At 46.4% G+C, this 12,676-nt stretch overlaps 2 protein-coding genes across 6 annotated transcripts in view; one reads left to right on the top strand and one right to left on the bottom strand.

The window, feature by feature from the left end:
• Positions 1-9,757, top strand: part of Xpo5 (exportin 5) — a 40,225-nt gene extending 30,468 nt beyond the window's left edge. For both annotated transcript variants that reach the window (XM_013350947.1, XM_005359764.3), the window contains exons 21-32: positions 608-708; positions 1,363-1,459; positions 1,971-2,107; positions 3,529-3,626; positions 4,884-4,930; positions 5,357-5,454; positions 5,965-6,027; positions 6,571-6,653; positions 6,993-7,100; positions 7,767-7,904; positions 8,085-8,249; positions 8,443-9,757. In XM_013350947.1, coding sequence (XP_013206401.1) covers positions 608-708; positions 1,363-1,459; positions 1,971-2,107; positions 3,529-3,626; positions 4,884-4,930; positions 5,357-5,454; positions 5,965-6,027; positions 6,571-6,653; positions 6,993-7,100; positions 7,767-7,904; positions 8,085-8,249; positions 8,443-8,580 — 1,273 coding nt within the window. In that variant the 3' untranslated portion in view covers positions 8,581-9,757. The remainder of the gene's footprint in view (positions 1-607; positions 709-1,362; positions 1,460-1,970; positions 2,108-3,528; positions 3,627-4,883; positions 4,931-5,356; positions 5,455-5,964; positions 6,028-6,570; positions 6,654-6,992; positions 7,101-7,766; positions 7,905-8,084; positions 8,250-8,442) is intronic.
• Positions 1,490-12,676, bottom strand: part of Polr1c (RNA polymerase I and III subunit C) — a 13,437-nt gene continuing 2,250 nt past the window's right edge. Inside the window, exons 3-9 of one of the 4 annotated variants that reach the window (XM_013350950.2) lie at positions 12,152-12,259; positions 11,759-11,891; positions 11,191-11,310; positions 10,960-11,112; positions 10,725-10,874; positions 10,498-10,614; positions 1,490-2,124 (exon numbers count right to left, since the gene is read on the bottom strand). In XM_013350950.2, the coding sequence (XP_013206404.1) occupies positions 2,099-2,124; positions 10,498-10,614; positions 10,725-10,874; positions 10,960-11,112; positions 11,191-11,310; positions 11,759-11,891; positions 12,152-12,259 (807 nt within the window). In that variant the 3' untranslated portion in view covers positions 1,490-2,098. Of the gene's footprint in view, positions 2,125-10,140; positions 10,398-10,497; positions 10,615-10,722; positions 10,875-10,959; positions 11,113-11,190; positions 11,311-11,758; positions 11,892-12,151; positions 12,260-12,676 lie in introns of those variants that run through there. The other 3 variants (XM_013350953.2, XM_013350951.2, XM_005359765.3) reach the window with 3 other exon arrangements.

Raw genomic sequence — 12,676 nt, 5'->3', positions numbered from 1 at the left:
TTTTTGATCTTGGCCATTCTTACAGGTGTAAGATGGAATCTCAGAGTTGTTTTGATTTGCATTTCTCTGATGACTAAGGATGTTGAATATTTCCTTATCGCTCCAAAAAGGCAATAGTGGGAAACGGGCTAGTGATGTAATTAGTGTGCAGGAGGTGTGTCCTGTCCACAGTCCTTGTCCCTTAGCAACAGTCATTCTGATGGGGAGCATGTTTGGATTTGTTCTCTAGAAGCTCTAGTGACTTTTGCCAGGTCTGTGCTCCATACATAGAGACAGAAAATGAAAAGATGGGTCATATTACTCTGTGTCCTGTTCTTTGCACAGACAGTGTCACTGGCATTTCTCTCATCCAGTACCACTGAAAATTGGTGGTGTCAAGCACCATCTCAAGTCTGGTAGGATTTGGTTTTGAGTCACTCGCTATCTCAGCGTTTGCTGTGTCTTTAGGCCCTGGGGATTGTACACTGTAGTTAGTGGCTTCAAGGACGCACATTTCTCGGGGGATACCTAAAGGTTTGTTTCCTTTCTCCTGCTATGAGTAATGCTGATGGGGAATCTATTGGAAAGACTAACTATATGTTTCCATAACATCCTTACTTTTTTTCAGAACCCACAATACTTTATACACACCAGAAATGCTAGCCAAAATGGCAGAGCCTTTCACCAAAGTTTTGGATATACTTGAATCTGAAAAAACAGCAATATTAGGTAAGAAGGTTTTGCCTCCTTGCTGTGCTCATCCTAACCTCCTCTGACCGACCACCTGTCCAGAAATGTATTTGTGGAACTCCTGGAGGTCCTAAAAGAGCCCATGTGTCATCACTCTTCTTCATCTTAACTATGAGAGTCTTCTGAGCTGCTTTCCCCCTAATTATCCCTGTCAAGGGATTTTCCTTTGGCCTGCCATCTCACAAAAACAACATGGAGACAACTTCTTAATTATAAAAGCTCAGCCTATAGCTTAGGCTTGTCCCAGTATCTCTTAGAACTTAAATTAATCTATATTAATGCACGTTTTGTCTCGTGTGTTTTTACCTCTCTTCCATCTTGTACCTTTAGGAAATTGGTTATTGATGAACCAGTAGAAACTAACTATGTCTGGTGCAAGAGGAGATACTTGGTTGGGAATATAGCTTAACTAGCATGTGCCTGGCCCTGGGTCTAGTCCCTATTTAGGAAAGGTTGGCACAGAGGGAAAGGACTAACACTTTCCCACCGAGAACTCTTAGTATTCCTCCGAGACTGAATGGTCAGCTGCTTTGGAATACAGTACACATGTTCACAGACATAGACATGTGGTTGTTGGCACTTTGAGAATATTTGAGAATAGCGTGTTCCGGACCTTTTTTTTTTTTTGGGTAGGATTGCCTCAGCCTCTCTTGGAAGTCAACGAACACCCTGTCTACAAAAGTACTTTGGAAAGAATGCAGCGTTTCTTTGGCATCCTTTATGAAAACTGGTAAGGACCTATCTCTGCTGCTCCATGCTTCCTTGGTAGGAATGGCAACACAGAGACTTTGGATCAGAATTGTAGTGTAGAGGTGAGGTAAGGCAAGTTGGTAGCAGTGTTAAGTCCACGGGAGCTACCTGCCTTCCTGCATTAGATATTAATTGTTGCATGCACCTCACAGTCCTAGCCATGACTTCAGATTTATGCCCACTGTGTGTTTCTAGTGCATAATGATGAGGCTCAAGAGTTAGAGAAGTGGGATTCCATCTGCTCTGGCTCCTTAATGCCTGTAGTCTGTAAGAAACAGTCATAGCAGTATTCACAGGCCATAGGAATATCCATATTTCTCATAGAACAGTGAGGAGCGTCTAGCCAGGTCTTTGTCTTTGGGTCTTGGTTGTGGGGTTTAGTGATACTTGGCTCCGTCCAGATCGTATTCAGAGCTGTAGCCTCAGTTCACCAAATATTAAAGACTTGTTGATAAATGAGCACAGCCGTCAGTGTGATCTTTGCCTTACAGTTACCACATCCTGGGGAAGGCAGGCCCTTCCATGCAGCAGGATTTCTACACTGTAGAGGACCTTGCTACACAGCTCCTTGGTTCAGCCTTCGTCAACTTGAACAATATTCCTGACTTCCGGCTCAAATCTATGCTTCATATCCTTGAAATGACCCTAAAGAAACCCAGAAGGTCAGAAAATTAGAGATGGGACAGAGGGAAAGAAAGCTTAATGCAAGGAACAGGTGGGACTGTGCACTTCCTGACCTCTTTACAGAGAAGGGCTCAGATAGATAAATAGCAGGGGACAGGCAGGCAGGTCAGGGTGAAGACAGGGTATCTTACAAAACCCCATGAGCTTTTCTCTGGCTATAGATTATTGTCTACCTACTTCTTAGAAATGTAAAAGTTTAGCCAAGCGGTGGTGGCGCACACCCTTAATCCCAACACTTAGGAGCAGGGGCAGGAGGATCTCTGGGAGTTCGAGGCCATCCTGGCCTAGAGAGTGAGTGCTAGGACAGGCTTCAATGGTACACAGAGAAACCCTGTCTCAAAAAAAATCAAAGAAGTGTGTGTGTGTGTGTGTGTGTGTGTGTGTGTGTGTGTGTGTGTGTGTATTTTCTAATTTATTTCTTTTTCTACATTTTGCTTGGTGCTTCCTTTCTTGATTGATTTGTTTTTTTTTTTTTAATATGTGAAGTCTAGGCTAGCCCTAAACATGCCTTTACCTCCTGAATGCTGGGGTTCTGGGCATGCCCCACCAATTGGCTTTTGTTTTGTATTTATTTCCTTTGGGGTTTTGAGACAGGGTATCTGTAGCCCTGGCCAGGTTCTGCCACCTGAGTGCTGGGCACTAACACTTGGCTTTTGATTTTTGTTTTAAGCGATAATCTCACTGTCCTCCAGGCTGACCTGAGACTCCTGGGCACAAATGACCCTTACGCCTTAGCCTCCTTTAGCTGGAACTGTAGGCAAATGTCTATACACCCAGCTACATGCTTTCTTCTGAGAGGAGCACTCAAGACCTCATCATCCTTCAGACCTCTTACATGAGGGTGTCTTTAATTCTACTCTTTAGCAACCCAGGGCCTTAATGTTTAGATAAATAAAAAGGCAGTTAAGGTAAGAATACAAAGGAATTGAGTATATGTACAGCTTATGATTCTAGGACAAAGAGGGATGTTGATATACTTGAGTCTGAAAAAACAGCAACGTTAGGTAAGAAGGATCATCCTAACCTCCTGTGACTGCCTGTCAGGAAAGGTCCTTGTGGATGAGGGGACCATCACGGGATGTTGTTTTTGTCTTGAAAGCCCTATAGTAGACTGCCCAGGAGCATAGCCTATTGGCTGGAAAGCGAAGTGTCTACTTATGTGCTAAAACTTTTTTTTTTTTTTTTTTTGGATTTTCGAGACAGGGTTTCTCTGCGGCTTTGGAGCCTGTCCTGGAACTAGCTCTTGTAGACCAGGCTGGTCTCGAACTCAGAGATCCGCCTGCCTCTGCCTCCCGAGTGCTGGGATTAAAGGTGTGCGCCACCAACGCCCGGCTTGTGCTAAAACTTCTTAACTCATGGCAGCACGTGTCTTTGTGAAGCCCCTCGTGCTCTTCTGCCCCCCAGAACAGTATGAGACCCTGATCGCTCCCATCCTTGGACCTCTCTTCACCTACTTCCACATGGTAAGTGAGTCAGGGAAGCGGGACAAAAATACTCTTAAATATGTGGTCCAGACTGGGGAGATGGTCTCCATAGTGCCCACAGCTATAAGGATATAAGTTTAGATCGCCAGAACACACATGAAAGCCTGATGTGGTGCCACACATCTGTAACCTCAGCACCGGGAAGTAGAGAGATGGGTGGCACCCTGGAGCTCTTTTGCCAGGGAGACTATGTTAATAAGTCCAGGTTCAGGGAGATCACACTCAGTTTGGGCAGTGATAGACGGAAGACATCTGACATCGATCTCCAGCCTCTACACATATGTGCAGACACTCCACACCAAACAGCCACATATACCAAATACACAGAGATGGATGCCTTCTCTTGAATCTTTGCCTGAGAAGACCCTGAAAGTTTGTCCCAGCCCTGCCCTTCTGGCTGTACAGCACCATCCCAGGAGGTTACTGCTGCTGTGGGTTAAACAGCCCCAAAGAACTCAGCATCGTTGCTGTGGGCTGCCTTCAAGTGTAAATTCTGCTCCCATCTTGCTGCAAGTAGAAGTGATCAAGGAACTGTTTCCCCTGGGTCTGTCCTTGGCTCTGGAATGAGGCAATAGTCCAGCTCAACAGAGAACACTTGTGCCCAGAGAGACCCAAAACTTCTCAAAGTATCATTAATCTAAGAGATATGGGGCATGTGTCCATGTCATTAGTGGAGTAAGGTTATAGAAACTAAATCTTTGTTCCATTGTATTTGGTGATCCGCTAGGGCTAGGGGGAGAATAAATGACCAGGGAGGTGTCTGACATATCCCTGACTACCTTGTATTGACAGTAAATGACCAATATTGAATTCTTCAACATTTCTGAATACAGAATTGATGTTCATGATCAAGAATTAAACTCTTTCCTATTTTGATCATACTAGAAGGTATTGCTAAGTTAATTCAAGTTCCTATTTATTTTAGATTCCTTTTTAATATTTGGGCTTTGGTACAATAAAGTTTATAATTCAGAAAGTGTCTCTAAGTTGATACAAGGAGTTTCTTTCTTGACAATTAGTTCTGCCTAAAGTAAACCTTAACAGCTATGTATAGATCCTTATATCTATAATCCCAGCACTAAGAAAGCTGATAGGAGGATAATCACTCACAAGTTTAAGACCAGCCTGGGATTTATAGTGAGTTCTAGGCTAGCCTAGGCTACAGAGTAAGAGCCTCTTTACAAAAGGCTATGTGCTAGCCTCTCTCCATCTTAGCACTTCCTCCTTTTTCTCCAGAGACTTTCCCAGAAGTGGCACGTCATCAACCAGAGGAGTGTGCTGTGGTAAGGAGTGCCCACTCCTTGGCGGGTGAGCCAGCAGCCAGCTTTGGGAGGGTAGAGGAAGAAGGGGTGGGCTGGGTGTTCCACTAGCCTAGGACTAAAATAGCAGTGGTATAGTCATTCCAAGCTTGCATGGGATGGTTTGTGTCTGGACAGGCTGTTACCAGTGAGTGACCTGATGTTGAGATTAAGCTTTTCTTCCCCTTACCTACTCTGGATTTTGGTCCTGAGCCCTCCATTCAACCAAGCAGAGTCACAAGAGATAATGTCCCTCAGTGGACTGCTGTCCATCTCTGATGGACCTTTAGAATACAGACCTGGGTAGAGCCAGAAGAGGGATGACCTGGGGCAGGTGCTGGTGAGGTCACTACTTTCCTTGATCTTGCTCCCTTTGCTCTCCCATGGAACTTGCCTTTTGTTTCTCGGCAGTGGAGAGGATGAGATTGCAGAGGACAACCCTGAGTCTCAAGAAATGCTGGAGGAACAACTGGTGAGGATGTTAACCCGAGAAGTCATGGACCTAATCAGTAAGTGGCATGTGGGGATCAGGGGAATTCACTCAGCCGCCCCACATGGGCTAGGCTGTGGTAGAGGTTCACACTGACAAGCAGAAGTTAATAGTTCTTAAGTCAGTTTATGAGTTGTAAACTAAATTGTACCATATAAGAAGACAGTGATCCAAAACAGGAACTTGAATTAATGTTTGCAGTAACTTTCTAGCTTGATCAAGATAGCTAAAAGTTCAGTTCTTAGACATGATCATCAATTTTGTTTTCAGAAATGTTGAAGAATTCAATATTAGTCATTTATTCCCAAAGTCGTTAAGGATGTGTTAGTCACCTTCCCTGGTCATTTATTCTCAGAGGAGTCTGACTGGAAGAGGGACCCACAGTCTGGTTGGGGTCCTCTCAGAATACTTCCTTCTAATGGTGAAGCTGATTTATTCCTTGTAGAAGTGGCCTGAGATCAGTTGGCGAGGTGACTGTCATCCGTGAGTGGATGCCTTCTTCTGGTCTAGTAACTGTGCTCTCTTCCAGCGGCCTGCTGTGTGTCAAAGAAGACTGCTGAGCACAGCACTGCTCCCACTGTGGATGGAGATGGTGAGTCATCTGTGGCTCCCCTCTGGAGAAAGAGCCGGGATATATCTAGCTGTAGTCTATGTTTTTCCTCTATCCAGGATAGACATGATTCTAAGCTCTTGCTCATTCAGTCTCTGCTCAAATGTCTCCTCCAAGAGGCCTTCGTGTCTAATCTGCCGAACCTCACATGCCCAAACCCTGTGTAATCTCTTCCTGTTTATTTCAGCTACCCGAATTCCTTTATTAAATTCATTTATTCATTATTTATTATTATTATTGTCTCCCTCACTATGTAGGCTGCCAGGGAAGGGACTGTGCTGTTCCTTTTATACTCCTGTAACAGAACCCATGCCTGTTAGCATGGACTCACATATGAAATATCCTAGTATCTCCTGCAGTGCTCTGGGTACCATCCATATGTGAGTGTGTCACATCTGAGCTTCAGCAGCCTTCCTGGGGCAGGGAGGGCTGTGTAGCACTGCTCAGGACCAGTCAGGACATTACCATTGGGTATTCCTCTGCTGTGGAAGAATGAAGCTTAATAATAGTCTGCATTGCTTACAGATGAAGAGATGATGGCCACTGAAGTAGCCCCTTCATCTGTGGCAGAGCTCACAGACCTGGGCAAATGCCTGATGAAGCACGAGGTGGGTAGAAGGGACAGATAGATAGTTCCTTTTCTCTTGGTCCAGATTCCACTTTCTTGCTCTGGGCAGATGTTCTCGGTAAAATGCAGGCGCACTGTTACAGAAACCTGGTGTTTAGCCTCTGTAGGACTGAGCTTTTGCCTGTTCTCTCCACTCCCACCCCGTTTTGGTTTTTTGTTGTTTTTTTTTTTTTAAAGAGACAGGGTCTCACTTGCAAAATTCTGGCTAGCCTGGAACTCACAGCTCAGATTGGCTGCTGGTACTACAGGCCCGACTTGATGTATAATGCAATCAGATGAAAAATATTTCCCATTTTTATCTTTCTTCCTTCCTGTTCAGGATATTTGCACAGCACTGTTAATTACAGCATTTAGTTCTCTGACCTGGAAGGATACTCTGTCTTGCCAGAGGGCAACCACACAGCTCTGCTGGCCTCTCCTCAAACAGGTATGCTTGTTCATTGTTTTGGGGATGGGTTTGTTTTGGGGGGATGGTGGGAGACATACCTAGGGCTACAAGCATGCTAGGCAAGCACTTTATTGCTGGACTACATCCCTAAGTCCTTTTTCTTTTGAGACAATGGTCTGACTAAAATTTCCCAAGCTAGCCTTGAACCCCAGGGAGGCTTTGATGTCTTGCCGGCCTGTCTCATCCTTCAGAGTAGCTGAGGCTACAGACCTAGATCCTACCAGTTACTTTTGTATTGTTGTGACCAAGTTCACCTAATATAGACTGGAAGGAGGGTTTATTTTTACTCCATTTCAGGGAGATTTTAATCTATGGTGGGTAAAGCGTGGCTAAGTTCACTGTGGCAAGAGCCGCAGTGATAGCTACCCACATCTTAGACAGGAAGCCGAGAGCACAGGTTTTGACCAGGGGCAATGATAGCCTTGTGACCTACTTCTGCCAGTCAGGCCCCAACTTCTAAAGGCTCCACTGCCTTCAAAATATCAAGAGATTGAGTATTCAGAACAAGATAGAGGCTCGTTCATTACCACCCCCTTCTCCTTGCCTCAGAAAATTTAAGTCAGGCTTGTAGAGTAAGTCAGTTGGAAGAACTGGGAGGTGGGCCCTTGAGGCTTCCGTGGCTCCTGAGCACAGCTGTCTTCCCAGGTGATGTCTGGGACCCTGCTCGCAGATGCTGTCACATGGCTTTTCACCAGTGTGCTGAAAGGGTTACAGATGCATGGGCAGCACGATGGGTGCATGGCTTCCCTGGTCCACTTGGCCTTCCAGATATACGAGACACTGGTAAGTGGAGAGGGCATCGGGGCAGGATGGCTGGCAGTCTAGCCGCTTCACTTATCCTACCTCCCAGGACCTCGAGCATCTACCATACTGCTTGTGCTGCCCGAGAGGTGGGTGTGGTGTGCAGTGGGGAAGCTGACAGGCCAGACCTACATCCATTGAGTTTATCCCACATTTACCCAGCGCCCCAGGTATCTAGAGATAAGAGCAGTGATGGAGCAGATCCCTGAAATACACAAGGAGTCCCTGGACCAATTTGACTGCAAGCTTTTAAACCCCTCTCTTCAAAAAACGGCTGATAAACGCCGGAAGGACCACTTCAAACGTCTCATTGCTGGCTGCATTGGAGTAAGTCATACATCCCTGTTATGGCTCCCAGCCCCACACAGTTGCGTACTGTCTTACACTGTTGTGAGTGAATTAGAAACCAACTAGTCACTGACTGTTCTGCGTGTGTGTGTGTGTCTAAGACTGGAGGTGAGGGGTCCTCTGACCCACACCCCAGACCCACTGTGAGCCGTTTCTCTTTTGTTCTCTACAGAAACCCTTGGGAGAACAGTTTCGGAAAGAAGTTCACATTAAGAACCTTCCCATGCTTTTCAAAAAACCAAAACCAATGCTGGAGACAGAAGTGTTGGACAATGAGGGGGGCGGACTGGCCACTCTCTTTGAACCCTGAATCACGCTTTTGGGCATCCTTCTTCGGCCTTTGTTGTCATCTCTTCTCCCCTTTGTAGCTAATCTCTAGGCCCATCTTGTACTGTCACCTCACTTTCCACCGTGTCAGCCTGGACAAGAGTGGGCCCTGTGTGGAGCCCACACCCTCTATTGAAGTATTGAGAAAAGCGAGTTAGGGCTTACATCATTCCACAGAGAGTCCTAGGGAATTGGCATTCAACTTGCAATTTTGGCTTTTCCAAGAAAAGCTAAGAGTACAATGGCCTTTCCCCACAGCAGCTGCAACAGCATAGACAGGAGAGGGTGCCGTGTCCAACATCACTGACCAAACTTGCAAGGGCTCAGCCAGCATGGCTTGGACTACAAGGGACCCAATTGAGCCCCTTGCTGCTAGGTGGGCAGGGGTCTTTCTCTACTCCTAGGGGCATTTGGCCTAGGTGCTACGAGCCGAACCATCCTTAGCCAGTTCTCATCCTTTTCTTAAGCAAGAATCTGGTCACTTGGTGGGATCCATGGGACAGGCTTTTGCTATGTACTGAGCACAGTATCCAGGGACAAGAGCAGGACAGAGTTTAAGGAACACTGTCTTCCTTAAAATGCACATGCACCCTTCTATGAGTGACCCTCAGGGGTTTCCCCAGCCTCAGGGCCTACTGAGCATCACATGACACCACTGGCATCCAGACCTGGCAAGCTAGCAAAGCCACCGCCCTGGGACTGAGTCCAGGTGCCTTTGAAAGTTTCTGATGACTCGTCTCAAGGGTCGCTTCGTCTCTGGGAGGGCCATGCAGCAAAGCAAGATGGACGTGAGATCTGGCCCTGCCTGTTAGGAAAGGCAGATCTCTGTGTCTGTGCGCTGACAGGCACACAGCTAAGCCCTTGGAGTGAAGGCTGGGCAATGGGAACTAGTGCCAGGTCACTGTCCCTGTTGTGGCCATCCCTCTTTGCCTGGTGCTTGGGGTCTACAGGTTGTCAAGGTGATTTCAGTGTTTCCCTCCAAACTTGATAGCTGCCTTCTCCTATCTGGTTAGGGCTGTGGAGGATGTAGTTGTATTTATTATGTTGTAATATTTTTAACATCCTATGACTTCATGTTAGAAATTTTCTATTGTTTATAGAACCTTTTGTAGAAATGCTAACTCTAAAGTACGTGCATGTCAGTAAAAATCTCCGTTTCATACAGAAGGGCCCTATCTTCCTTTTTTTAAACCAGTGAGAATCTGGTTAGGGGGACTTAACCTGTTGATGGGCTAGCCAAGCTATTAGGCAGATTTCTATCCCTGACCACCAAAACCTAGCAGCTGGCCCTCTTAGGGAAATGGCTATCTTCTGTGGAGCTGTCAGTGGCAGTACGGCTGGAGCTAAAGGTAGCCCAGGAGACAGGTGACAGCAAGCACTAGCTACAGCTTCTCTCCCCCGCATCTACATAGCGATGGTAATTCGGCCTTTCTCAAACATCTTTAGGACAAGGACCTGGAAACCTTTGCTTGGTCCTTAGTTAATGCCAACCTTAACTATGATAAGGCCCCATATTTTTAGACAAAGTCCAAAAACATTTTTGCTAGGATATCAATTTATTTACATCAAAGGCCTTACAAAGGCGTAAGTTTTAGTCTGTGGCACATTTAATAAAATGTATTGACTGGAATCAGACATCTAGTCACACTTGGCACGGCCATTCCAGAAATGCTATGAAGCATCAGTCCATCTGAACCGCATCCAGCTCGTCCAAGAACCGCTGGCACTTCCCCATCAGTATTTTGATGGCTTCACTCACCAACACATCTGGTGGCAAAACTCCAGTTGACTCAACTGAAACTAGGGACCAAAGAGACACTTCAGCCCTGGCAGGATTTAGCTTTTACTACAAGCTAGTTCTAAATCCTATCCGAAGAGCACCAATACCACCCCCACTTACAGATATAATGGTCCCGAACACGGGCAAGCCGCACAGCCTTCTTCAGCTTCTCATTCCGGAAGATTTCTCTGCTGAAGGTATCCAACCGAGCATTGGCAACTCTGGCCAACTTTTTACCTAAGGAAAACAATGTTACACCTTAGTCAAGTCTAAGAGCTTTTATTTTCTGCCACCTTCGAAGAAAATACACATAGGTCTTGATCCCAACAGCACACCACACATCATACCTTGCACCTCCTGCACCTCAATCACGCCTGGTGAGAAGCACCGGCTCAGTTCCTCAGCCGCCTCCCCTTCCACAGGTTCAAGCAGAGTAATGTCTGGCAGGAGCCTATAGCTGGCTGTTGCCACTGGTGAGAACTTGGCATGATCTTTGCCTGTGAGAAACTCTGTTACTCTCCTATGCCAGGGGCTACTGCAAACAGACTTGCCCCACCCAGTGGCAGACTGCCGGGTTCTCACCAATGCCCTTGACGCAGTGCATGACCAGGTCAATCTCCTGACCAGGCCGAAGCTGAGCGATGAGGATGTCGTCATGCACAGGGCGAATTGTGCCCTCCGGGAAGACATCAGCCTGGTTTCCCAAGGGGACCCATGTCATATGCCTGGTATATACTGGAGGGAAATATGTCAGAAAATCCCGGATCCTAAAATTAGCACCCACCAGCCCCCCTCTTCCTTACCATTGCTCACCTTTGTGGTTCACGTAGAGTTCATTGGGGTCAGAGGAATCCTTAGCAGCACTGGGATTCCTGGTACACCTGACCTGCAGTCGAAACTGCAGTGTGTCTATCTCTGTTCCTTCTTCCTCGCCTGTATAAGTAAGGAGCAGAGTTTCACTAGCCCTGGCTGTCCTGGAAATCATTATGCATAGCAGGCTGGCCTTGAGCTCAGTGCTGGGCATAAAGATGTACACCATGTCTGGTCCTAGCTCTAACTAGTAACTTCTCACACAGTAAAAGTGTCAAGCCAACTTGGGAGACTTGAATTCAATCCCTGAAACTCAAGTTAAACCTACTGCAAAGTTGTCCTCTGACCTTCACACCCATGTGCACCTGCACACATCTCTGAGTGCTGGCACTATGCTGAAAGCTTGTGTGTGTTTTATGTATGTGTATGTATATATTGACATAGTAAGGGCAAGTGTTCTCAATGTGGACTACCTCGACTACGGTACAGTAATAAACCTGGTATCTGAACCCAAGAGCTACTTAAGGACAGTTCCTCCACTTAACTGGGAATCTCATCTTGTCATCCTCACCTTGGTTCCGATATTCAAAAAGACGAGGATCAGCAAGAATGGGGATGAGCCCCAGGCGGTGAGCAAGGATCTCATCCTGGACAATGGATGTGTTATTATACACCAGAACCTTTTCCACAGCCATTGTGGGCACCTGTTCAAGGAAGCAGAATCATGCAGCTGCAAAACCCAAGTGATGTCCAACTATCTGCCTCCACAGGAAATTAAGAGATGGTCCTTTAGGTTCTTCAGATTTTTGAGACAGGGTTTCAGTAATCCAGGTTGGCCTCAGACTTGCTCATCTTACAGGTGTGCTACACCCACCCACCTGGAAGGGATGGCTTTGGGGAACACGTCTACAAATGAGGTGATGACATACTCCCCACTCCAGCCCTATCACCATGCTTCTCCTACCTCAGCTAACAGAATTCTCCGGAAAGCATTAGCGATGGCAGCATCAATTCCCACCATGTCGAATTCCAATGTATTTTCATCCATATGTACTACATCCACACGGAAATTCTAGAGGGATGGAGAAAAACCTGATGGGACACCTGTTCTCTCGTGTAATTCATCTCCCTCTGATTATTCCCACCCTCAATGGATTTGCACCCTCTCTCACCTGAAGGCTTCCTCTGCCCAGGTGATGACTAGACCTTTGTCTCCAGCCCTGAGTTGGAGAGTTCTTGAGTTTCCTAAGAAGCCTGCCTGGTTTGTCTTTTTCTGTGTGTGTGTGTGTGTGTGTTTAAACACAGGGTTGCCCTACATAGTCCTGGCTGTCCTCAAATTCACAGAAATACTTGCCATTGTCTTCTATGTGCTAGGACTAAAGGTGTGCACCATTATGCTGGCTCTCCTGTGTGCTAGGACTAAAGGTGCACCATCATGCTGGCTCTCCTGTGTGCTAGGACTAAAGGTGTGCACCATCATGCTGGCTCT

Source organism: Microtus ochrogaster, linkage group LG2 (assembly GCF_000317375.1).
Source record: "Microtus ochrogaster isolate Prairie Vole_2 linkage group LG2, MicOch1.0, whole genome shotgun sequence".
Lineage (NCBI taxonomy): Eukaryota > Metazoa > Chordata > Mammalia > Rodentia > Cricetidae > Microtus > Microtus ochrogaster.
Note: the sequence above shows the minus strand (reverse complement) of the source record. Positions and strands in the feature narration are given on the sequence as shown.